We start from the raw sequence: 24,130 nt of genomic DNA on the forward strand, positions 1-24,130 counted from the left end.
CCGCGCCTGCGCGCTAGCTTTCTTCTAGACCGCCCCGCGCTCTGCTCTGCCCAGACGGAGTTGAGTCTTGCCTCGTGCAGTCGCTTCTCCCGACGCTCCTGCTGCCTTCGCCACCCGGACTCCCCAGCCGCTCGCCCGCCCGCTCCCACCGGCGCCTCCCCAGGGGCCGGACCGGCGCCAGCCTCGAGCCGCCACCGCAGGCTGTCCGAGAGCCGGGAGTCCGGTAAGGTGAAGCCCGCTTTAGAGCAGGGCAGCCCCCCAGGCACCGGCCCCCCAGCCAGAGGACCCCCCCCTCCCCTGGCCGGCTGCCGCAACCCCCACACCTCTATTTCTTCATTCACTCAAAGGGCAGAAATTTGACGCCTACTGCGTCAGGGCTGGTGGGTGGTCTAAGGGGGCTCAGCCGCTGCAGGGTATAAGGGGCGGACATCCAGAGGATCCTGAAAAGATACAAAGTAACTTTGCTAGGGGAAGACGGCTCCTTTAGCTGAGCTGGGAAAAAAGCTAAGCGAGAAAAGAGAAAGGGTGGGAGAAGGGGAGGGAGGGAGGGAGACCAGGAGGCTGTTCGGGCTCTTAAGGAGCCAGGACAAAGGTGTGGGGGTTAGGCTTTGCGGTGTCCAGAATAGGAAACCGTAAGAAGGCTCTTCCGCCGAAAGGTAGATTAACACCACCCCAGCCCTTGCGAAGGGCTTTCAAAGCCAGATCAGACATTGGTCTCAATGGAAGGGGCGATAGAAAGCCTCTGGAGCTTGGGGAGGGGGGGGTGGGGGGGTTGAACACGTAAGACCTGTGCCTCACTTGGGCAGCTGTGTGGAAGACTGGGGGGAGACTGAGCGCATTGCGGTAGACCAGGTGAGTGATGATCCGGGAGAGGGGCAGGTGAGTGATGAAAATGCGGAGAACAGATAGGAGGGGGGAGGGGGAAATGACCAGACTTTAAAACAGACTGAAGAAGAGTCTGATGAGCCAGGTTATATACCTGGAAGAGAGGTGTGAAGCCCCCCAGGAAAGTTCAGAAAAGGGAAAAGGGCTGGAGGCGGGCGTGAGAATGAATGCTCTTAGGCGGTTGGTGATGTAGATTCAGGCTGGTTTTATTGATCTGAAGGTCATCAGCTTAATAGCTGGACCTTTGGGAGCTGGGGAGATCCCTGGGAAAGGGTGTAGATTTAAGAAGGGTCCGAGACAGAGCGGGGGGGGGGCATCTAGCTTAGGGGTGGGGGTGGGAAAGAGAAATTGGAACTGCGTCGAAAATCTGGGTGGAAAAGCTGCAGTAGACAGGTGGGCGGGACCCCGCCAGGAGGGGTGGGGGTGGTCTGCAGAGCAAATACCGCATAGACCAGGAAGTGAGGAGCCAGAAAAGGCGCTGGGACTTGGCTGTTCGAGATTGGAGGAGGGGGAGAGGGGAGGGGGGATGGGCGGGCTCCAAGTGCTGCATTGGCGTCACAGAAGGGTACGCCAATGCGGCTTTGCGGTAGCTCGCGCTTCACGGCTGGGGCCTCAGTTTCCTCTTCTGTAAAATGAGGGGAATTTAGCTGATCGCTAAGGCTCCGACTGGCCCAAAATCTGTGGGGTAAGGTTTGGAAGAAGCCATGCGGGCACAGGTAATTAGGTAAGAAGAAATGGTTCAGTGGCGGAGGCGGCGGTAGACCGCCTCCCCCTCCCTTGGGTGCTCTCTGCCGCACTAGGGAGGGGCATCACCTCTGACGGCTGAGGACTAGCCCCGCCCTCTGCCGCCCCCAGAGCAGCCCCCTCCCTTTCTTTTTTCCTCCCCCCTCCCTGCGGACCACTCTGCAGATGCGGAAGCGTCCAATGCGGACCCTTGTTCTCCCACCCTTCCAGCCCCGCCTCACCTCTGGGGAGCTGACAGCTACTGCAGCCCAGTCCCCTCCCCTCAATACTGCAGTGCCCCCCCCAGCCTGCCCACTTCCGCCTTGGACCCCTCAGCCGCAGTGCCCATCCCTTTCTCCCTAGCCCAAGAAGGGGGGGTCCATGCCCCGCCCCCTCCTCTGCAGTCTGCCATCCTTGGACCACCGCAGGGGAGGAGCAAAGGCTGCGGGATGGAGATGGGGAGACTGATGCCCCGGAAGTGGGCCGGCCCCTGGCTCTGCCCCCGCTGCCGCAGCCCCTGCGGACCCCACCCGATTTCTGCAGCAGACCGCCTGCTGCGCCATCGCCAGCCTGGTCCCGCCCCCCAAACCGGCCAACCACCAAGACCCCCGTGTAGCCACGCCAGCCCTGCCTCCGCTAAGCAGAGGGACTGCAGTCCAGACGCAGGGCGCCCCCTCCCCTCCGCACTCACTGCAGTCCAGCAGCCCCTCCCTGCGGCTGCCGGGGTTGCCCAGCTCCATCCTCTGCTCGAAGCATACACTGAAGAGTAGCCTAGCGTCCTACCTGTTGGTGCCGCAGGTCCCCCCACACACACATACTTCGCTTACCCCTCCCAAGCTGGTCCAGCCACAAGACCCCCACCCTTACAAATTAGACTTTACTGCTGGTTAATGTGGAATAATCTCAAGCCCTCGCCTCATTACTAGAGCCCCCCTCCCTTACAACCTTGCCTTTATGGTAGTTCCTGGATCCAATCTCAAGCCCCCTTCCCATTACTACAGCCCCCCCTTACAACCTCACCTTTATGGTGGTTCCTGGATCCAATCTCAAGCCCCCTCCCCATTACTACACCCCTCCTTACAACCTCGCCTTTATGGTGGTTCCTGGATCCAATCTCAAGCCCCCTCCCCTTATAACCTCGCCTTTATGGTGGTTCCTGGATCCAATCTCAAGCCCCCTCCCCATTACTACAGCCCCCCCTTACAACCTCACCTTTATGGTGGTTCCTGGATCCAATCTCAAGGCTCCCCCCCACAACCCCCTTACAACCTCACCTTTATGGTGGTTCCTGGATCCAATTTCAAGCCCCCTCCCCATCACTAGAGTCCAGCCCCTTCTTCTATACACCTTAATCTCTACCTTGGTTTCTGTATTCTAGCTTCAAACTTCCTTCATATCTCCATAGATATAGGCCAGGGCCTCCACCCTCCCCCCCCACCAAAAATACAATCCCCTCAACCTTCATCCAAAACCCCAAAAAACAAATAAAATCTAGATTGTAACCTGATTAAAAGAACCCAGCCTTTACCCTTTCTCAGGTATACCCCATCCCCCCTCACCTGCCCCTTCACACTGCAGTCTCCTAGCCTCAGAGCCCCTCCCCATCACTTTAGAGTCACCCCCTGCCCCCGAATATTTCCTTCATTGCTACAGTCCCATAGACTCAACCCCCCTCTCCATTTGTTCATATTTTAACCCCTCCAAACAATCTAAGCTTATTACTACCTCTAGGGTTAGGGTTCTCGAAGCCCTGCCCCTATCTCTTAGCATGTTACCCCCTTCCACAATCTCCCCTCATTACATCCAGCACTCTCCCCATCTCCTTATGATCTACCCCCGAAAAGCGACCCCTCATTACCACAGGTCTCTAATCTCAGACACCTTCCCCATTTAAGATTTAAGCTCCCCCAGACTAGCATCACCTCCCCTCATCTCTTGGTATTCTGCCATCCCCCATCCTCCACACATTACTGGGGTCCTGTAGACTCAAAGCTCCCCCATCTATTTGCAGTCTAGAACCCCCCAACTCTTTGCTATAAATCTCTAGCCACCAATCCTCTCCCCATCTTTTTAATATCTAGCCCCCCGAACTTACCCCCATTTAGTTCAGTCTTATAGACTGAAACCCCTCCCCACAATATACCCTCATTAGAGAACTCCTCAGGGTTAGGGTTAAGATTAGCAAAGCTCCACCCCCATCTAATAACACATTGGCCCACATAAACCCTCCCTTCATTACAAGAAGTCCTTAGGGTTAGGCTTAGCAAAGCCCCACCCCCATCTCATAACTCACATTGCCCAATACCCTCCCCATTACAAGAAGTCCTTAGGGTTAGGTTAGCAAAGCCCCACCCCATCTCATAATCATTCCCCAATACCCTCCCCTCATTACAAGAAGTCCTTAGGGTTAGGTTAGGTTAGGGGTACAAAGCCCCACCCCTCTCATAACACATTCCCCACATACATCCTCCCCTCATTACAAGAAGTCCTTAGGGTTAGGGTTAGGGTTAGCAAAGCCCCACCTCCCTCTCATAACACATTCCCCCACATACACCCTCCCCTCATTACAAGAAGTCCTTAGGGTTAGGGTTAGCAAAGCCCCACCTCCGTGTCATAACACATTCCCCACATACCCTCCCCTCATTACAAGAAGTCCTTAGGGTTAGGGTTAGCAAAGCCCCACCCCATCTCATAACACATTTCCCACATAACCCTCCCCTCATTACAAGAAGTCCTTAGGGTTAGGTTAGGTTAGCAAAGCCCCACCCCATCTCATGACACATTCCCCCACATACACCCTCCCCTCATTACAAGAGTCCTTAGGGTTAGGGTTAGCAAAGCCCCACCTCCATGTCATAACACATTTGCCCACATATGCCCTCCCCTCATTATAAGAAGTCCTTAGGGTTAGGGTTAAGGTTAGCAAAGCCCCACCCCCATCTCATAACTCATTCCCCCCCATACATCCTCCCTGCATTACTAGAAGTCCATAGGGTTAGGGTTAGCAAAGCTCCACCCCCACCTCATAACATGTTCCCTCACATACATCCTCCCTGCATTACCACACTCCTTTAATCTCAAATTCCCTCACTATTTTGGGGTACTTTAGCCCCTCCTTACAATCTACTTCGTTACTGCAGGCATCCCACATCAATACCTCCGCCCTCCCATATCCCCAGTACTGTGGCTGTTTTGTCTCAAACCCCATCCCCATTTCATTTTTTATCTTTCCCTGCCTTACACCAACCCTCAGTGGGTCTTCTGACCCCAAGCCCCTTCCTCTTCACTTTAAAATCCAGCCACACCCACAGCCTCCTTTCCTTATTACAGGGTTCTAATATCAAACTCAACTTCTTTTTTTAATCTAGCTCTCCCAACCTACCCTCATTACTATAGTTTTCTATCCTCAAACTTCCTCCCTCCCGATTTATTATCTAGCCCCACCCAAAACCTATCCTAATTACTGTGGTCTTATAGAATCAACCCTCCTCTCCATCTCATTAAACTTTAGCACCCCCATAAACCACCGGCATTGCTACAGTGTCTTATCTTCAAGCCCTCCCCATCTCTTTATAATCCAGCCTTCATCCCCACCTCCTCCTCTCAATACTACTCAATCTCACAGTCCCTCCCCATTTTTTAATATTTCAGCCTCCCCAACTTACTCACCTCACTACAGATCTCTAGAATCACACCCTCCCCCCTCTTTTAATATTTTGATGCCCCTCCCACAATCTGCCCTCATTACTATGGTCCTCTAGAAGCAAATCTCCTTCCCAGCTCATTAAAGTTTAGGGTTAGGGTTAAGGGGTACCACTAACCCTAACTCTACCTTTGCAAATGAAGTCTTATAGCCTTACCCCCTTCCCAACCTCTTTATTATCTAGCCCCATCCCCAGCCTATCCCCATTACTTCAGTCCTATAGCCTGAAACCCACCCCCAAAACCTACCCTATTTATAAGAAGTTCCTAGGATTAGGGTTAAGGTTAGCAAAGTCCCCCCCAATCTCTGACCATGTTACCCCCTCCCACAATCTCCCCACATGGTCATCTTGCCTCAAAACCCCTCCCCATTTCCTGTCCCCCTGTTCCACCTACCCCCACTGGATCTTCTGCCCTCAAGCCCCCTTCCCTTGTTTTTATAATCTGGCCCCCTCCCCCATATCTTGCTTTCATTACTACTGGCCTTGAATCTCAATCTCACTTCCCTTTTTAAAAAGTAATCCCCCCACAACTTACCCTCATTTAAATAATTTTCTATCCTCAAATGCCGCTCCCTCCCTATTTATTATCTAGCCCCCCTCACAACCTACCTTAATTACTACAGTCGTCTGATCTCAGACCCCCACCCCAGGTCTTCAGACTCTACCCCCATAACCCTAACCCTAATTGCTATAATCTCCTAACCTCAAGCCCCGCATCTCTACATAATGCAGCCTCCCCAATCTTATACCCCCTCCCCATTTTTAATATCTAAGCCCCCCTCACAACCTATTCACTTTACTACAGATCTCTAGAATCAACCCCACCCATCTTTTAATATTCTCATGCCCCTCACACAACCTGCCCTCATTACTATGGTCCTCTAGAAGCAAATCCCCTCCTCAGCTCATTAAAGTTTAGGGTTAAGGGTTACTACTAACTCTAATGCTACCCCTGTTTGTAGCCTCACTCCCATGCTATTCTCTTTCTTATCTAGCCCCTACACTGCCACCATTACTTCATTCCTATAGTCTGAAAGCCTCTCCCCGTAAATCCCACAACCTATCCTCTTTACAAGAAGTCCCCAGGGTTAGGGTTAGCAAAGCACCAGCCCCATTTTTTAAACCCAACCTCCCCTCCCACAACCTGCCCTCATTACTATGGTCCTCTAGAAGCAAATCCTCTCCCCAGCTCATTAAAGTTTAGGTTTAGGATTAAGGAGTACCAAAAAAAAATTTAAAAATTAAAAGGATTAAGGGGTACCACTAACCCTTGCTACTGAAGTCTTATAGCCTCACCCCCTTCCCAACCTCTTTATTATCTAGCCCCATCCCCAGACTACCCCCATTACTTCAGTCCTATAGCCTGAAACCACCCTCCCCAAAATCTACCCTATTTACGAGAAGTCCCTAGGGTTAGGGTTAAGGTTAGCAAAGCCCCAACCAGTGTCTTACCATGTTACCCCCTCCCACAATCTCCCCACATGGTCATCTTGCCTCAAACCCCCTCCCCATTTCCTGTCCCCCTGTTCCACCTACCCTCACTGGATCTTCTGCCCTCAAGCCCCCTCCCCTTGTTTTTATAATCTGGCCCCCTCCCCCATATCTTGCTTTCATTACTACTGGCCTTGAATCTCAATCTCACTTCCCTTTTTAAAAAGTCTAATCCCCCCACAACTTACCCTCATTTAAATAATTTTCTATCCTCAAATGCCACTCCCTCCCTATTTATTATCTAGCCCCCCTCACAACCTACCTTACTACAGTCATCTGATCTCAGACCCCCACCCCAGGTCTTCAGACTCTACCCCCATAACCCTAACTGCTATAATCTCCTAGCCTCAAGCCCCCCATCTCTACATAACGCAGCATCCCCAGTCTCACACCCCCTCCCCATTTTTAATATTTCAGCCCACCCTACAACCTACTCACCTTACTAAAGGTCTCTAGAATCACCTCTAGAATGCCATCTTTTAATATTTTGATGCCCCTCCCACAACACTCCTGTAGCCTGAAACCCCCTCCCTACAAACCCCACAACCTACCATCATTGCAGGAAGTCCCCAGGGTTAGGGTTAGGGTTAGCAAAGCCCCACCCCCATCTCATAACTCATCCCCCCCCATACATCCTCCCCTCATTACTAGAGGTCCTTAGGGTTAGTATTAGGGTTAGGGTTAGCAAAGCTCCACCCCTACCTCATAACATGTTCCCTCACATACTTCCTCCCTGCATTACCACACTCCTTTAATCTCAAATTCCCTCACCATTTTGGGGTACTTTAGCCCCTCCTTACAATCTACTTCATTACTGCAGGCATCCCACATCAATACCTCCGCCCTCCCATATCCCCAGTACTGTGGCTGTTTTGTCTCAAACCCCATCCCCATTTCATTTTTTATCTTTCCCTGCCTTACACCAACCCTCAGTGGGTCTTCTGACCCCAAGCCCCTTCCTCTTCACTTTAAAATCCAGCCACACCCACAGCCTCCTTTCATTATTACAGGGTTCTAATATCAAACTCCTTTTTTTAATCTAGCTCTCCCAACCTACCCTCATTACTATAGTTTTCTATCCTCAAACTTCCTCCCTCCCGATTTATTATCTAGCCCCACCCAAAACCTATCCTAATTACTGTGGTCTTATAGAATCAACCCTCCTCTCCATCTCATTAAACTTTAGCACCCCCATAAACCACCAGCATTGCTACAGTCTCCTGTCTTCAAGCCCTCCCCATCTCTTTATAATCCAGCCTTCATCCCCACCTCCTCCTCTCAATACTACTCAATCTCACAGTCCCTCCCCATTTTTAATATTTCAGCCCCCCCAACCTACTCACCTTACTACAGACATCTAGAATCACACCCTCCCCCCTCTTTTAATATTTTGATGCCCCTCCCACAACTTGCCCTCATTACTATGGTCCTCTAGAAGCAAATCCCCTCCCCAGCTCATTAAAGTTTAGGGTTAAGGGTTACCACTAACCCTAATCTATGCATGTTTATAGCCTCACTCCCATCCTGTTCTCTTTCTTATCTAGCCCCCCCCAGTCCGCCCCCATTACTTCAGTCCTGTAGCCTGAAAACCCCTCCCCACAAACCCCACAACCTGTCCTCATTAGAAGAAGTCCCCAGGGTTAGAGTTTAGGGTTAAGGTTAGCAAAGACCAGCCCCATTTTTTAAACACAATCCCCACCTCCCACAACCTGCCCTTATTACTATGGTCCTCTAAGAAGCAAATCCCCTCCCCAGCTCATTAAAGTTTAGGGTTAAGGGGTACCACTAACCCTAACTCTACCCTTGGTAATAAAGTGTTAAAGCCTCACCCCCTTCTTATTATCTAGCCCTGCCCCCAGTCCAGCCCCATTACTTCAGTCCTGTAGCCTGAAACACCTCCCCAGAACCTACCCTCATTACAAGAAGTCCCGCCTCTCTCTACATTCCCCCTCCCAGGCCATACCCTTATAGTGCAGCCACCCTGCCTCCTCCCCTCAACATTACAGCTCTCTGGCCTCAAACCCCACCTCATCTCTTTAGAGTGGCCCACACCTGACTCCCATTGCTGGAATTCTCTATTCCCCAACCTGTTCCCCATTACATTAGAGTCAGCCCCACTCCTCACCTTGCTGATACCTCCTCTAGCCTCAGCTCCCTGTCTCTTTATGATACAGCCCCCACTTCCCCCAACCTCCCTCCATTATTATTGTCCTCTGTCCTCAAACCCCCTCCCTGCCCATTTGTCTACACTGCCACCCCTTTTCTCATTACCACACTCCTCTAATCTCAACACCCCGAATTTTTAAATATTTGAACCCCTCCTGACAACCTATCCTCATTACTTGTAGCTGGCCTCCAGCCCTCTTCCCTTCTCCTTACAATCTCACCCCCAAAAGCTACCCACTTACTACAGGCCTCTAATTTTACATGCCCTCCCCATTTTTAAGATTTCGTGTCTTAATATTCTGCTGTAGTCTTGCAGACTCAAAGCCTGCCCCCCCAACCTACTCTCATTGCTACAGTCCTCTTGCCTCCCCTCTCCTCCCCATCTCTTTATAATTCAGTCCCTCAACATCCTCCTCTCATTACTAAACTCTAATCTCAGGCCCCCTCCTCACAGCCTTCTTCATTACTGCCGGCCTTCATCTCTTAATATTCTACCCCCTCCCCCAAGGTACCATTGTAACTGTCGTCATCCTGCCTCAAACCCCCTCCCCATTTCCTTCTCAGCTGTCTCCTTCAGCCTACCCACAATGCTGGAGTGTTCTGCCCTCAAGCTCCCTCCTCATCTCTTTATAATCTACCCCGCCAAACCCACAAGCTAATTTCATTGCTCCAGTCTTCTCACCTGAAAGCCTGCCTCTAATTCTTTATAGTCCAACTGACCCCCACAAGCCACCCTCATTACTGCAGGCTTATATTCGCTAACTCCTTCCCTATCACTGGAGAGTCAATCCCCCCCATCCTCCCCTCCTGACTATTGTCCCATAGACTCAACCCCCCTCCCTATCTAAAGTCTAGCCCTACCCTTAACTCTTTACTACAAATCTCTAGCCTCTAACCCTGTTCTCCATCTCTTTATCATCTAGCCCCCCTCCCTCCTATCTCAGTCTTCTGCCAATGGAGACCCCTGGTAATACTGACCTCCTGGAGCCTCCCAGCCCCTCCCCCACTCTTTGAGTCCACTCCCTCCAAAGTCGTTTCTCTGATCACTTTTCTGTCTCTCAGGTGCCCGAGATCAGCTGTGGCATGTGCCCCAGACCTGCTCCTCTCCATGTCTCCTCAGTGCATCTTTACTAGCTGACATTCTCTCTGTCTTCCTTATTCACAGGCACCAGTATCTTTGGAATTCCTCAAGCAGACAGTAGAATCTACAAGTGCTGAGCCTAAGCAAGCCGCCGGATCTGGGAGTCGTGTCAGACCAGACCCCCCACCCTGGGGTGGGGGGGAGGGCTCCCAGAGGAGGCGGTCCGAACCTGGACCACCTCTGCCCAGACTCCAGGCCCGTCGGACTCCGCCAGCCAGAGAATGTCCTGATTGCATCCCATCTGGCACAGAATCATTGAGGGCTGCCAGGGGACTTTGGCTGAAACTTCAGCTGACTGACTGACCCTGGGCCTCACGGCCCCCTCTTCTCATTGGCAGTGGACTCTCAGACGGTAGGACCTCTCCTTGGCCTGTTTGATCTCTCCCTGAGGCTCCCAGGCCTCCCCCTACCTCCCCCTTGGCTGTTGCCTCCACCCACTCTAGTCTGACTGAGCCCCTCCCCCGGGCTTCTTTGACCCTGCTTGCCCTGACTCCCGGGATCTTGTAGTATGCCAACTAGCACCGGTTCGGGTGCTTCAGCCCGCCGCTGCAGGATGGAGGACCTCACGGCAGAGGTCCAGGCCCTACGGGCCCAGCTCCTCCAACAGACCGAGGAGAACAGCTCCCTGCAGACCCAGCTCCTCCAGCTGTCCGAGGAAAACGCCAACCTGCGGGGCCAGCTCCAGGCCACACCGGTGGGCGCCATGGGCCTCTCTGCCCCTCGTGGCAAATGCCCCGTCGGCCTCCCCGAGAAGTTTGATGGGACCCCCGAGATGCTCCCCAGCTTCTTGGCCCAGAGCCGCCTGTACATGGAACTGCGGCCTGAAGATTTCCCCACGGAGCACGTGCGAGTGTGCTTCCTCACCAGCCTCCTCAAGGGGCGTGCGGCCCGCTGGGCCACCCCCTACCTGCTAGAGTCCAGCCCTCTGCTAAACAACTACGAGGCCTTCATTGATGAGTTCAAGCAGGCCTTCGAGGACCCCCAGCGGAAAGAGGCCGCCAACCGCAAGATCCGGCGTCTCCGCCAGGGCCTCGGCTCCGTGCTGGACTACGCCAGCGCTTTCCGTCTCTGCGCCCAGGACCTGGACTGGAACGAGCCCGCCTTCATCGACCAGTTCCTGGAGGGCCTCAGCGACCCCATCCAGGACGAGCTCGCCCGCGTGGAAGTGGCCCGCTCGCTGCCCGCGCTCATCAACCAGTGCCTGCGCATTGAGGGCAGGCTGAATTCTCGGAGGGGGGCGTCTCCCACTGGCTCGCCCCGGCCCCAGAGCGCCGCGTCTCCCCAGACCGAGTCCGAATCGAACCAGCTCATCGCCCGGCCCCAGCTGACCCCGGAAGAGAGGGAGCGCCGCCGAAGACTGAACCTGTGCATGTACTGCGGGCTGGCCGGCCATTACGTGGACAACTGTCCATCCAAGAAGCCAAAGTCTTCTGGGGTGGGAAACTCCCTGGCCCCGCTGTAGAGGGACCCCCAGCGCCCGGGCCTGAACCAGAAAGGTCCCCCCCAGATGACGCGTCATCTTCTCACTTGCAACTACTGATCACGCTACATCTCCCGGATGGCTCCTACTGTACTGTCCGCGCCATGATTGACTCCGGTGCCTCTGGCAATTTTATAGACCAAGATTACGTCGCACAGACTGGAATCCCAGTAAAGATCAAGTATTGGCCGGTGCTGGTGGAAGCGATTGACGGACGTCCCTTGGCCTCTGGCCCAGTGACCCAGGAGACCCAGGAGCTGGTGGTAGACATTGGGGAGCACCGCGAGAGGCTCTCTTTCGATGTGACCCAGTCCCCCTTCTTCCCGGTGGTTCTGGGGGTGCGGTGGCTCACCCAGCACAACCCTTCCATCATGTGGAGCTCCCGCACCATCGTTTTTGACTCGGAGTATTGCCAGCACAATTGTCGGGCCGCCCTGCTGATGGCGCCGAGCATGGTCCCCGGAGGAATGGATGTCCAGGAGGTCCTCATGCCGATGGCCCAGGAAGCTATCCCGTACCACGCGCAGTACAACTATGCCGTGGCCCCCGCCGCCTACCCCTATGCGGTGTCGGACCCGGAACTGATGGCTGTCCGAGACTTCCTGGCCAAGAACGTGAAATGGGTTTGTGTCCAGCCGGCCTCCCCAGTGGGGGCCCCCGTTGTCATCATGAAGAAAGTGGGAGAGCTGTATCTTTGCAACGATTCTCAAAACCCAAATGCCATCGCTGTCTGGAACCAGTATCCACCACCTTCGGCTCCTTACATATTGTACCAGCTCCAAGCGGCCCCCATCTACAGGACCAGGTCCCCGGCAGGTTACACCACCTGGTCCATGTTGGGAAGGGAAATGAATGGAAAACTCTGCTTGATTCCCTTCCTGATCACCTCCAACATCCGCTGATGCTGTCCGGCTTTCGCAACGCATACTCCCATTTCAGCAGTCTCAGCAAGATGTTTTGTGACCACCTCATTCATCACCACATGGCTATGGAGCTGACCATATAGACTGCAGTCTATCTAGACTCCGAACTGGCTTCCCAGATGCCAGCTGTACATTAAATTAGAGAAGTGTGTCATCAGCCTCATTCGTGTGAATCTCCTGGGGAAATCTTCCCCCCCCCCCCCTTGGAAGGCATCCAGATGGACTCTCTCTCACTGGGTCAGTGGTGTCCTGGACTGGCATCTTCCCCATGACACCTGGGGCCTTAAGGACTGTCCAGCAGCTGCAGCAACTCATTGGCTTCTTTGCCTCATTTGATAGCTCTTTTAGGAAGCATGGGACTTTCCACGCAGACACTGAAAGCCCCAGAGACATTGATCTACACTCTGACCTCAGTTTCACGCTTCTAGGACGGCCATTCCTCATACTTTCTAGAAACTGATGCCTCACACATGGCCTTTGGGATAGCCCCCTCCCAGGCAAGGGGAGAAGCAGGGCCACTTTGCCTCTGTCCCTCTTTATTTCACAAGCTTAGCAACATTAAAGTCCATTCGGCCCCCTGGAAGAAAACCGCCAGTGATTGAAGCTGCCTTTGCCTCCGGGTGACAGAGCCTAGAAGAGACCGTATGCCTAAACATGTGATATGTTGCCAGAATTGGTAACATCTACCAGCTCCACGAAATCAGGACCAGCAATTAGCATACTGGTCCCTTTTTGGTGTGATCATCCAGATCAGCGCACCCCCCAGTCCCTAGAGTGAGAGGACGGCCCCTGCCTGCCGCAACACCCCCCTCCAGCCGGGGCCACTTGACTGCCACCTATACGCTTGGCCCTTTCCCGGCTTCTAGATCAATCTGGCCTCAAGGCAGGAGGCCCCTGAAAACCCACCATGCTGTACAGAAGATTGTGGGTCACGTGACCCAGCATCACCCCCTTTCCTGCTGGTCCTCATATGACCTTGTATACTACTGCCAGCACTGAATCTCCCTCCCCTGTGTCCAAGCTCTCTTTGCATCCTATCCTATTTCTGAGGTTCCCAGGCCCTGGGATCCTGCCTTATTCTTTCTGGTCCTCCTGGGGACTGGACGTCTGTTTCGTGCCCCCGCCCTGGGACAGAGCCCCCGCTGCCGGAAGCCAGCCTCCACCAGTTTTCTGGACCACCCTGCCGTGGCCCACTTTGGAACCTCCCTCATGAAAATTTTAGGACAGCAGATTGCCAGCGAGGTGGGAGGGAAGCATTTCCCCTGGATGGCAGATCTCTGACGATGGAGGGCACTTCCTTGTGAGGGAGTGAGCTGCCTATCACTGGAGGAAGTCAAGTGGAGGCTGGATGAACCTTTGTTGGGGTTGCTCTTGGGGGGATTGGTTTTTAGACTGAGGGCCTTCCAACCCTCTGCTGCTTGACTGCGTGAAGCTCCTCCCTGACGCTCGCTGCTGTGCTCCTCAGAGGAGAGCTTGCCGGCCTCCCCGAGGCTAGTCTGGCTCCTGGCCAGCCCTGATTGGGCCTTCCCGCTGCTCCTGAAGCCCCTGTGGGGGCTTGCTTCCATCATGGCGAGCGGGCCCCAAACATCTGAGGCCCCGGTCGGGAGGGTCTGGAACCCCTTTCCCAGCCCACTGGCCATTATCATCCCATAGGGCAGAGCGTCCACGCCAGTAGAGGAGTGAGAATCCACATCTTAGGAGATGGCCAGACCATCCCTGCTCTGCCCCAAGGTCCACTCCCCACACCTTCCTAAGCGGCCTTTGCAACTTCTGCCAGGCCCTGCCCCTGGCTCCCCAGATCAAAGTTGTTGTCCACTTCCAAGCCTTTAGTAAGAATCCCAGAGCCAGGAGACACTGTGCCAGTCGGTGTCAGTGTACCCAAATCCGTTTGAGTAGACATTGGAGCCAGAAATGCGCCCCACTACTCCCTAACGAGTGCCCTTAATTTTCCTCGTCCCTCGAAGAATCCTCAGCCCAAATCCCCAATCGGCCGAGCTGGCGTAGCGAAGGAACCGGTGCTCGGAAGGGTGACTGGAGGAGCCTTGGGCCCCGCCATGCTTGAAGAGTCCATTCCTACGCCCCAATTTCCAACCTTAGCTCCAGAGCCTGGCTCCAGTATTCTTGAGCCCAACGATGATGTGTTCCCTCCCTCCCCAAATTAGAGCTTCAGATCTGGCTGTTTATTAGGGCCCCAGAACCAACTAGAGTATTCCTAGAGTTCACCCGGGTGAAACCACTCCCCACTGGCTTGGTCACTCTGCCTCATCTCCAGGTCATACGCATTCCCAGTCTGTCCATCCATTTGCCATTGAGCCCCAGGACGGAAGAGAAGGCTAACCCCTCCCCTTAGGGGAGCTAGAATTCCCAGTAGAGGAGGTTCCCTCAGCCTCGCACCCACCCCTGCTTCCATCTTGTCAGCCTGCCCGCCGGCAGCAGCAGCAGCAGCAGCAGCAGCAGGAGGAGGAGGAGCTCCAGGCCGCGAAGCACCTGTGGTCTGGGGCCATATGCTCATCCCGAGGTGCTCTTGCGCATTCGGTCGTGCCTTTATGCCCCATCGGGGAGCGCACGGACCCAAGTCCTCTGGCTCTGTCATTACCCCCGTGGTCTCACAGCCAGGGGCTGGGGTGGCCTCGACCAGGAGGCCATGTGCGTTACTTTGTGTGACCACCTGCAAGATGTGCCAGGACTCTGACAAACTGGACAGGCAAGCTGGGGGCCCCCACCCTTCACCTGAATCCAAAAGCACTGGGCTCTGGCATCTAGGGATTGCATCACCAACCAGCCAGTGGCCCAGTGGTTCACCGCTGTTTTTCGTAATTGTGGGTGCTCTAACAATACTTGACTTACAAGAAATCTACGGTGCAAGGATGTTTGTTGGGGCCCACTCTCTCTGCCTGTACCCCACATCTTGCCAGAATGTTCTGCTATCAATATTTCTGCTCTACCTGGTCCATGTGAACCACCAAAGGATTCATGGGAGGGGGGCATTTTAGGACCCAGGAAGAGGACCTTAACCAAGACTTGCCTGCCCTCTCTCTGGAGCTGTATCCAGCTGTCTCCCCCGGAGCCTCCAAGCTGGCTCCAGGGTCAGACTTGGATACCAGCTGAAACACTCATCAAGTGTTATCCATGATCATTCCCCCCTTCAGAGAGATCAGAGACTGCACCCAGGCAGCCCAGATGCTCTCGAGGGGGCAAAGCCCACCAGCTTGTCTTAGGCTGACCAGGAAAAGCTCCCCAAAGCCACAGAAGGCTCGGAGCCACGCCGGGCGCTCCCGTGGGATGTCTGCGCATTGCTCGCCTGGACAGCCGCGTGCCGCCTTTCGCCTGGTCTCTCGAATCAGTCGTCTCCAAAGTGCTCGACTTTGCTGGACTCTCCCTCGCTTCTTGTGACCCCTGCTGACTGTGTGCTGTTCAGCTTTGCCACCTCTTCTAGCTCTTGTGTCCACCCGCTGTGGCTGCCGTGAGTCCTCCCTATCTGTCCAGCAAAAAGGAGAGCAGAGACAGGCCCAAGGGACGTGAATTAGCACGCACACAAATCAAGTCTCTGATTGCCAAATTTCACAATACAGAACATTCTGTATGTTGCAAACTGCCTATGAGGAAGAGACGTCGGTCGATAGGTCGATAGCGTGAATTCTCATTCTTCACAAACATTGTCCTATGCTTATCTCCGCGTGCCCTCCTCGGTGCTGCATGTCCCAATGTGTAATCCTTGTTGGTTGTGTTGTTGTAACCGTTTGTGAAGCAGCTGCCCCCCCCATCACACTGCCACTAAATCAATTTTTAATGTCAGAGAGTTTTGCCAAGTACAAAGTGTGCCAGGGTGTGTCTCAGTATGGTGACAGTTGTCCCTTGTTCGAGTATGTCTAAGTGGTAGGAGGTATTCCGAAGGGATCGCACAAACATCCCGAGTGAACAGCAGTTCGTATCTCTGCCGATGTAGTTCAAGATTCGGAACCGCCAGCGGGTGGGTTCCACCGGTCGTGCGTCGTCTTTGAGCAGTGGAACAGTGAACCAAGGGGAACTGAGTGAGTTAGGAACTGCCGGATGAGGGTTGGGTGGGATCCTGAAGCAGCTAGCCAACAGTCTGTGCATCGTCCAGCGCTGGGACGCTGACGGAGGAGTGTTTGCAAAAGGATTAGTTACCATCACTGTGGGAATAATGAGGGTGCATCAGTCTGGATTGGAAGGCAGGAGACAGAGCATCCCAATGGGTCATCTTCAGGAAGAGAAAGGCGAACAGAGAGACGAGCCCGCCTCTGTAGAGCAAGGCGCACGGTCAGACGCTTCCTCCCAGGAGCGGCTCTGCAGCGCGACTCCAGAGACATGTGGCACGCCGTGACCACCGGGCTTCTCTTGTATCGCCAGAGTTGGAAGGCGATTGTCCTGGTTTTTCTGCGTCTGAGCCACAGAGAGAGAGAGTCGCTGAGGTGGGGAGGAGAGGAAGAGAAGGAGTGGACAGCAGAGGCTCACAGTGCAGGAAGGGTAGAAAGCTTAAGTGAGATAGATGCGCGTTCACAGTTTGTAGGGTCATGGGCGACTCTCTTATCAGAATCCTATTTCTTTGGTGGAATCAAAAAGCTTGTTAGTCATTGAAATAAATGTTAAGTGATTTATGTTTAAAAAAAAATAATATATGTTTGTGTTCTGAAATAAACTTAAAAAAGCTATACTTCCCGTGGTGATCAATTTGTTGTTATGCACTATGGAATCCAATTGTCCTGATTGTGTTTGGAGGTGTTAGATTCCCTTGGGGTTTGAGGCAGCCCAGAAAGGGGGCTTTACCATCTGTGTAAGTCAAGTGGGTCTGAGAAAAGGCAACCAGGAGGACATTCTGGAGTCCACAGCAGAAGCAAAGGGAGGTTCCCCAGTCATCACACTACTTTTAGAAAAGACAAGGGTTTTAGACGTGGATGGGAACTTTGGGATCATGTGACTTACCCCCTTCACTCCCTACACACATACACACACACACACACACACACACACACACACACACACACACGTACATGCCCCTCCCCCTGCACAGCTCCTTCCAGCCTACATTTATGCATATACACAGAGTCCAGCACATGTGCACCTAGCCCCCGCCACATCAGCCCACAAGCATGCACATGTACACATATACAGAGTCCATACATATACACATGCACCTAACCCCCACCCACATCAGCCCACGTGCGTGCATACATCCACCTGGCCCCCCCACACTAGCTCAGATGCATATGTACATACATGCACATGTACCTAACCCCCCATACCAGCCCACAGGCATGCACATACAGAGTCCATGCACACATGCACCTAGCCCCCCCAACATCAGCCCACAAGCATGTACATGTGCACATATACAGAGTCCATACATATACACATGCACCTAGCCCCCAATACCAGCCCACATGCACATAGAGTCCATGCACCAACCCCCCATTGCATGCATACATGCACATATACAGTCCATCCATACACACATGCACCTAGCCCCCACACAGCAGCTTACATGCACAGTCCACACATACAAGTATGTAGCCCACACAGAGCATGTACAGAGTCCATACATATACACACATGCACGTGGTCTGCACACACATGCACGCGCACACACACACAAACTGGTGACTTGCTTTAAAGTCCTAGATATGGTTGGTGAAGAAGCCAGAATGAAAGATTTGGGCTTTCCCAATGTTGAACTTCTTTTCCTATGAGGAAACGGTTCTAAGGTAAGTTCACAGAAATAATATAATGGAAAGGAGGGAAAGGTGTTTCAAGTTTGGGGAAAAAAAAAAAAGACCAAACCTGAACAAATTGTTTCAGACTCAAGTGAAATGGAAGCAACTGGGAGCCTGACCTCTGCAGCTGGGCTGAGCCACGCTCTTGTCTGGGAAATCCCCCTACACATAAGAGGGCACGGAAGATTCTGTGCTAAGGATTTGGTTTTGAAGGCTAATTTATTTTGTTTAACTTGCTTGGGTTACTCAAGGTATCCTTGGGCCACTGAAGCTGCCCCCTGGAGACCTTTTCACCCTCCCAGGTCTTCAGTTGACCAAGTAACAGGAGATGGTAAAGCCCAGACAGTATTGCTGTTCCTTCTCCTGAATTCCTGACTTGAGGACCTGGAGGCAAAGCTTCAGTTGTTACTGAACTCAGAGTCCCCTTTGCACAATGACCAGGATTCCTGATTCCCTCGAACTGGTGGTTTGTGATGCTGCAGCCCCAAAGTGCCCGGTCTTCCAACCCTCCCTCCATTCTGGCCCTGGCAGGAAGTCCTGTCCTTATCCTCCTGGCTCCCTGGTCAAGAAAAACCCCTTTCCTTCTGGGAGCCCCAAGTTTCCTCCCCTTGAGCCATAGTTCAGGAGTTTTCAGGACCCCCTCCCCTTTTTGGGGTGGCTATCTCTCATCCTTGCACCTGAAACTTTGTCTCTTCTGGGCCATTTGAAGATGTCCTGTTGGGTGCTCACAGGGGTATGTCTCATTCAGGCAGTCTCATGTAACAATCTTATTTCAGTCCAAACCACAGCCTTTGATGGCCTTCCCCCCAAGTTCCTGTTTCCCTTGTATTCTGCAATGACAGCTCACCTGTCTCTAGCAGGACAGCTTGGCATGCTAGCCTTGGTGTGGACTGGAGTCACACCTCAGACGCCCCTCCCTGCTCACGTCCCCACAAGCAACACCAAGCAAATCAGTCACTTAGGGATGGGGAGGCAGGGTTAGGGTGAGGATTCCAGACTAGAATTACGGAGGGCCTTTGCCGGCCTCCCCCGGGGGCTGGAAGTCTGCACTGTTATCATCGTTGCACAATCGGCCTTGTGCACCCGACAGTATGAAGTATGATCATCCCCAATTCCAAATGAGGAAACTGAGGTGAAAAGAGTCTAAATGATTTGGCCAGAGCTACCAGCTAGTGAGTATCAGAGCTGGAACTCAAACCAAGGCCTTGGGGCTCTAGGGCCAATGTGCTCCATGGCATCATCCCACCTCCCCTGACTCGGCCACCCTTTTGGGTCTCAGCTTGAGCTGCTCCACTCTCTAGACAGAACAGGGATTTTCTGTCCGGTCTACTGCAGTTTTAACTCTAAGAAGTAATCGAGACCAATTGTTTCAGTATATGCCACAGCTCCAGAGTCCTTCAGATTAAGGGTTCAAGATGGGTGGGGGGGGGGGTTTGCTAATTAGAATGACCAAGAAAGAGTCAGGAAGGCTTGGATTGCAGTTCTGCGTGGACACCCTGGTTCTGTGGATTTGGGTCCATCAGTAAACTCCTCAGGGCCCTCTAAGGCTACATTTTCAATGAGTTGTGTCAGTCAGCCCGGTGGGAGATGAGGAAGGCGGGGGACAGATTGTTATGCTAACAGTTCTTTTAGTGGATGAAATCAAAGGGCTGTTGTCCAGATGTGATTCAATTTATGTGGAGAACTTTTGGTATAGGAATGACTACCACCTCCCAACTCATACTGGTTGATGATATAATTTATATACATATATATTTTATGTATACATTTATGTATGTATATTTATATGTAAATATGTATCATTTGTATTATCAGTCAACAAGCATCTCTTAAGTACCTGTCACGTGCCAGACCCCACTAAGTGCTGGAGATATGAAGAAAGGCAAAAATCAATCCCTGCTCTTAAGGAACTCCCGGTCTAAGGGGGAAACAGCACGCAGGCAACTGTGTGCAAACGAGATGTAGACAGAGTGCACTGGGGATCACCTCTGAGGGGGAGTACTAAGGGGGACTAGGAAAAGCTTCTTGCACAGAAGAGGATTTTAGTTGGGACCTAAAAGCCAGGGAAGCCAGGAGGCAGGTGAGAAGGAAGAGCCTAGACACACACACATAGGCACAGATACCTGAGGAGATGATCAGTCAGCAGGTGGAAAGCCATGTGTGAGAAACAGCCAATGAGGAGGCCAGTGTCACTGCATTAAGACTGGGGTGGGGAGTATGTGAGGAATGGAAAGGTAAGAAGAGGTTAGGCAGAGACAGATGAGAGAGGAGGAGGGAGTGAGAGAGAAAGGGAGGGAGGGAGAGAGGCAGGGAGGAGAGACAAAGGGGGGAGGGAGGGGCAGGGAGAAAGAGAGAAGGGAAGAAGGAAGGAGAGAAAGAGGGAGGGAGAGAAAAGAGGAAAGAGACAGGGAAGGAAAACGAGACAGAGAAACAGGCAGAGAAATGAGAGTGACAGAGACCCCAGAAAGAGAATGAGAGAGGCAGAGAGGAAATGAGAATGAGACAGAGGCAAAGAAAGGAGAGAAACAGAACGACATGAACAGAGGAAAGAGAATGAGAGACAAGAGAGAGAGGGAGGAATCGAGGAAGTAATAGAGAAAAACAGACAGAAAGGACAGAGAGTGGGAAGAGAATGAGAGAGAGAAGAAGAAGGAAGAGGGGAGGGGAGAGAAGAAGAGAGGAAGGAAGAGAGAGGCAGAGAGACAGAAAGGAGAGAGGGTGACAGAGGAAAGAGAATGAGAGAGACAGGCACCTTGATTAAGCACTTAGGACGTGCTAAATTCTGGGGATGCCAGTACAACAAATGGTCCCTACCCTCGGGGAGCTGACATTCTAACAAGAGAAGACCGCCTAGAAAAGGGAGTTGGAAAGGGGGAGGGAGGGAGGCAGAGACACCCAGAGGGTCAGGAGCCCAGGGCGTTTATATAGCCCCTGCTATGTGCCAGACACTGCGCTGAGTGTTTTCCAAACGCTATCTCATTCGGTCCTCCCAAGGACTCTGCAAGGTGAGTGCTGTTATTACTCCCATTTTACAGATGAGGAAACTGAGGCTGAGAGGGTGTAAGTGACTTGCCCAGGGTGTCTGAGGCTTTGTGCATTTGAAGTCAGGGCTTCCTGACCCTCGAAGTCTCTCATCCATCCACTGTGGCGTCTCCTCGCTGTAACTGAGGCAGGAGGTCAGACAGCAATGTGGTCATGACAAAGGTAAGGGTCTGAAGATCAGGGCACTCCTGAGAGTCAGTGTAGCCTGAGGAGCAAATTGCCCCTCCTCCTTTCAGATTTAAAAAGCTCAACCTGCCTGGAGCTCAGGACCTGAACTAGGCAGCATGATGGGCGGTGCAGTACTAGCAAAGTCCAGTAGAGGGAAGCAGAGTCTGCGTCCTAACAGGACCTTGTCTGGCTCCCGAGAGACACTTGTGAAGGGAGGGACAGAGGGGACTGGATGGACCCTGTGCCCCATAGATCTGACTCTGCTTTACTCTTCTCATTGACTGACACATTCTGACTTGACTCCGCAGATTCAGTTCAGTTTCGTGCGGATCTTCTCGGCCCAGACACTGGAGTAGTTTGCCATTTCTTTTTCCAGCTCGCTTTACAGATGAGGAAACTGAGATGAGCAGAGTGAAGTGACTTGGCCAGGATCTCACTTCTAGTTAAGTGTCTGAGGCCAGATTTGAACTTAGGTAGTCTTCCTGACTCCAAGCCCAGCACTCTGCCCACTGCACCACCTAGCTGTCCTTGATATCAGCAGATAGTTCCCACAAATACCTTCACCAATCAATCAATAAAATGTATTAAGCCCCGTGCTAAACAATGGGGATACAAAAAAAGGCAAAACACAGTCCCCACCCTGAAGAAGCTTATAATTTAATGGGGGGACAACATACAACATACATACATACATACATATGTGTACATGTAAACTGATATCTGTGTATAGTATATACAGGACAAATAGGAAATAATTAAGAGAGGGAAGGCACTTAGAATGAGAGGGGTTGGGGAAGGAAGGCTTCCTGTAGGAGGTGGGGACTTAAATTGGGATTTAAAGGAATCCAGGGAGGTCAGGAGGCAGAGTTGAGGAGAGAGAGCATTCCAAGAGTGGGGGATGGCCAGAGAAAATGCCTAGAGCCAAGAGATGGAAAGGGAAACCCAGGATTTTTTCCATTTGGATTTTTCTGATTATTAGTGATTTTGAACATTTTTTCAGGTGGTTATTGATTATATATACATATATATGTACATGTATGCATCTATTTTAAAAGCTGTTTGTTTACATCTTTTGCCGACTCATTCTATTAGAGAATGGTTCTTAGTCTTACATATTTGTGTCAATTCTACGTAAATTTCAGATGTTGGACTTTTTATTTGATTTGTTTTTTCTTTTTAAAAATTTATTTTATGTTACATTTTAAGTTCCAAACTGACAGAAATGATTACTTCTCTCTCATATTAATAATCAATTATTAAATTAGGACAGGAATTTTTTCAGAAGCCTGTAGGTTGTTCAGTCTCTGAAGGACATAGCTGATAATGAGATTGGATTCACTTTCTTAACAATCTTGTTCAGACCCCACCCAGGTGGGGCTCAACTCAGGTCTAGGTGGAAGTAAATTCTCTGATTATGACATCATCAAAGTCATTAGAATAGGTCCACCTCTCATTGTAATATTCATTAACTCTCATTACTTGTTAACCAGAGTCCATTGCCACTCTCAGGAACACCCGCCCTTTCAAGAGCATGTAAGTGTTGAGCAGGTTCCATGAGGGGTCTTTGGCATTGGAGAGTGTCACTGACCTTTTTATTAATAATATGGTAGCATTATTAATAACATGATTAATTACCCAGAAACTATGTCTCTTGAACTTTTTAAATGTCACAAAAACTTTTTTCCTCCCTCCCCACCTCACACTAGAGAAGGCTACCATTTGACACAAATGTATTTTTATATATGTATATGTGTGTGTGTATACACATACACATATAAAATCATACTCTATATACTTCTGTTTATCATTTCTTTCTCTGCAGGTGCATAGCATCTTTCTTCACAGGTCCTCTGTAGTTGATTTCGGTATTTACAATACTCAGAATAGTTCTTCACAGTTATTCTTTAAATAGTATTGCTGTTACTGTATACAATGTCTTGGTTCTGCTCATTTCACTCTTCATTATTCATGCAAGTCTTTCCATGTTTTTCTAAATCTACTAGCTCATTGTTTCCCATACCACAACAATATTCCAATCCAATCACATTCTATCTGGGAGATTGTCTGTGAGAGTTTCCCCCCCCAATTTTCCGCATTCCCTCTATTCTTGACTACATGCATTTAATTTAAAGTAATCAAAATTATCCATTTTACACTTCAACACTGCTCTCACCTTATAATATGGTTTAAGATCTGATACTACCAAATCTAGTTCTTTCACATCATTTCTCCCTGGTTTCCTTGAAGTTCTTGACCCTCTGCTGTTATTTTTTTCTGACTTAGTAAGATAATTTTTTAGTAATTTAATTGGGATGATATTACATAAATAGATTAGTTAGGTAAAATTGTCATTTTAAAAATTATATTAGCTTTACCTATCCATGCACAATAAATATTACTTCAATTACTTAGATCTAACTTTATATAAAAGATGTTTTGTGTTTATGTCCATATAGTTCCTGCATCTGTATTGGCAGGTATATTCCCATTTTTTAGACTGTCTAGTTGTTTTATATGGTCTAGAACTATTGATTAATGTGGCTGATACATAGTATAGTTTTGGGGCAGCTAGGTGGCGAAATGGATAGAGCACCGGCCCTGGATGCAGGAGGACCTGAGTTTAAATCTGGTTCTGGCCTCAGACACATAACACTTTACTAGCTGTGTGACCCTGG

General features: G+C 51.3%; 1 protein-coding gene across 1 annotated transcript; it reads left to right on the forward strand.

The window, feature by feature from the left end:
* The first annotated feature begins 30 nt into the window (after positions 1 to 30).
* On the forward strand, positions 31 to 11,667 carry PEG10 (paternally expressed 10). Its single transcript, XM_021000084.2, has 2 exons — positions 31 to 223; positions 10,135 to 11,667. Exon 2 carries the CDS (start codon positions 10,619 to 10,621, stop codon positions 11,570 to 11,572), a length of 954 nt encoding a protein of 317 aa, XP_020855743.1. The 5' UTR covers positions 31 to 223; positions 10,135 to 10,618; the 3' UTR covers positions 11,573 to 11,667.
* The last annotated feature ends 12,463 nt before the right edge of the window (positions 11,668 to 24,130 follow it).

Source organism: Phascolarctos cinereus, unplaced genomic scaffold, assembly GCF_003287225.1.
Source record: "Phascolarctos cinereus isolate Bilbo 61053 unplaced genomic scaffold, phaCin_HiC Scaffold_1;HRSCAF=81, whole genome shotgun sequence".
Lineage (NCBI taxonomy): Eukaryota > Metazoa > Chordata > Mammalia > Diprotodontia > Phascolarctidae > Phascolarctos > Phascolarctos cinereus.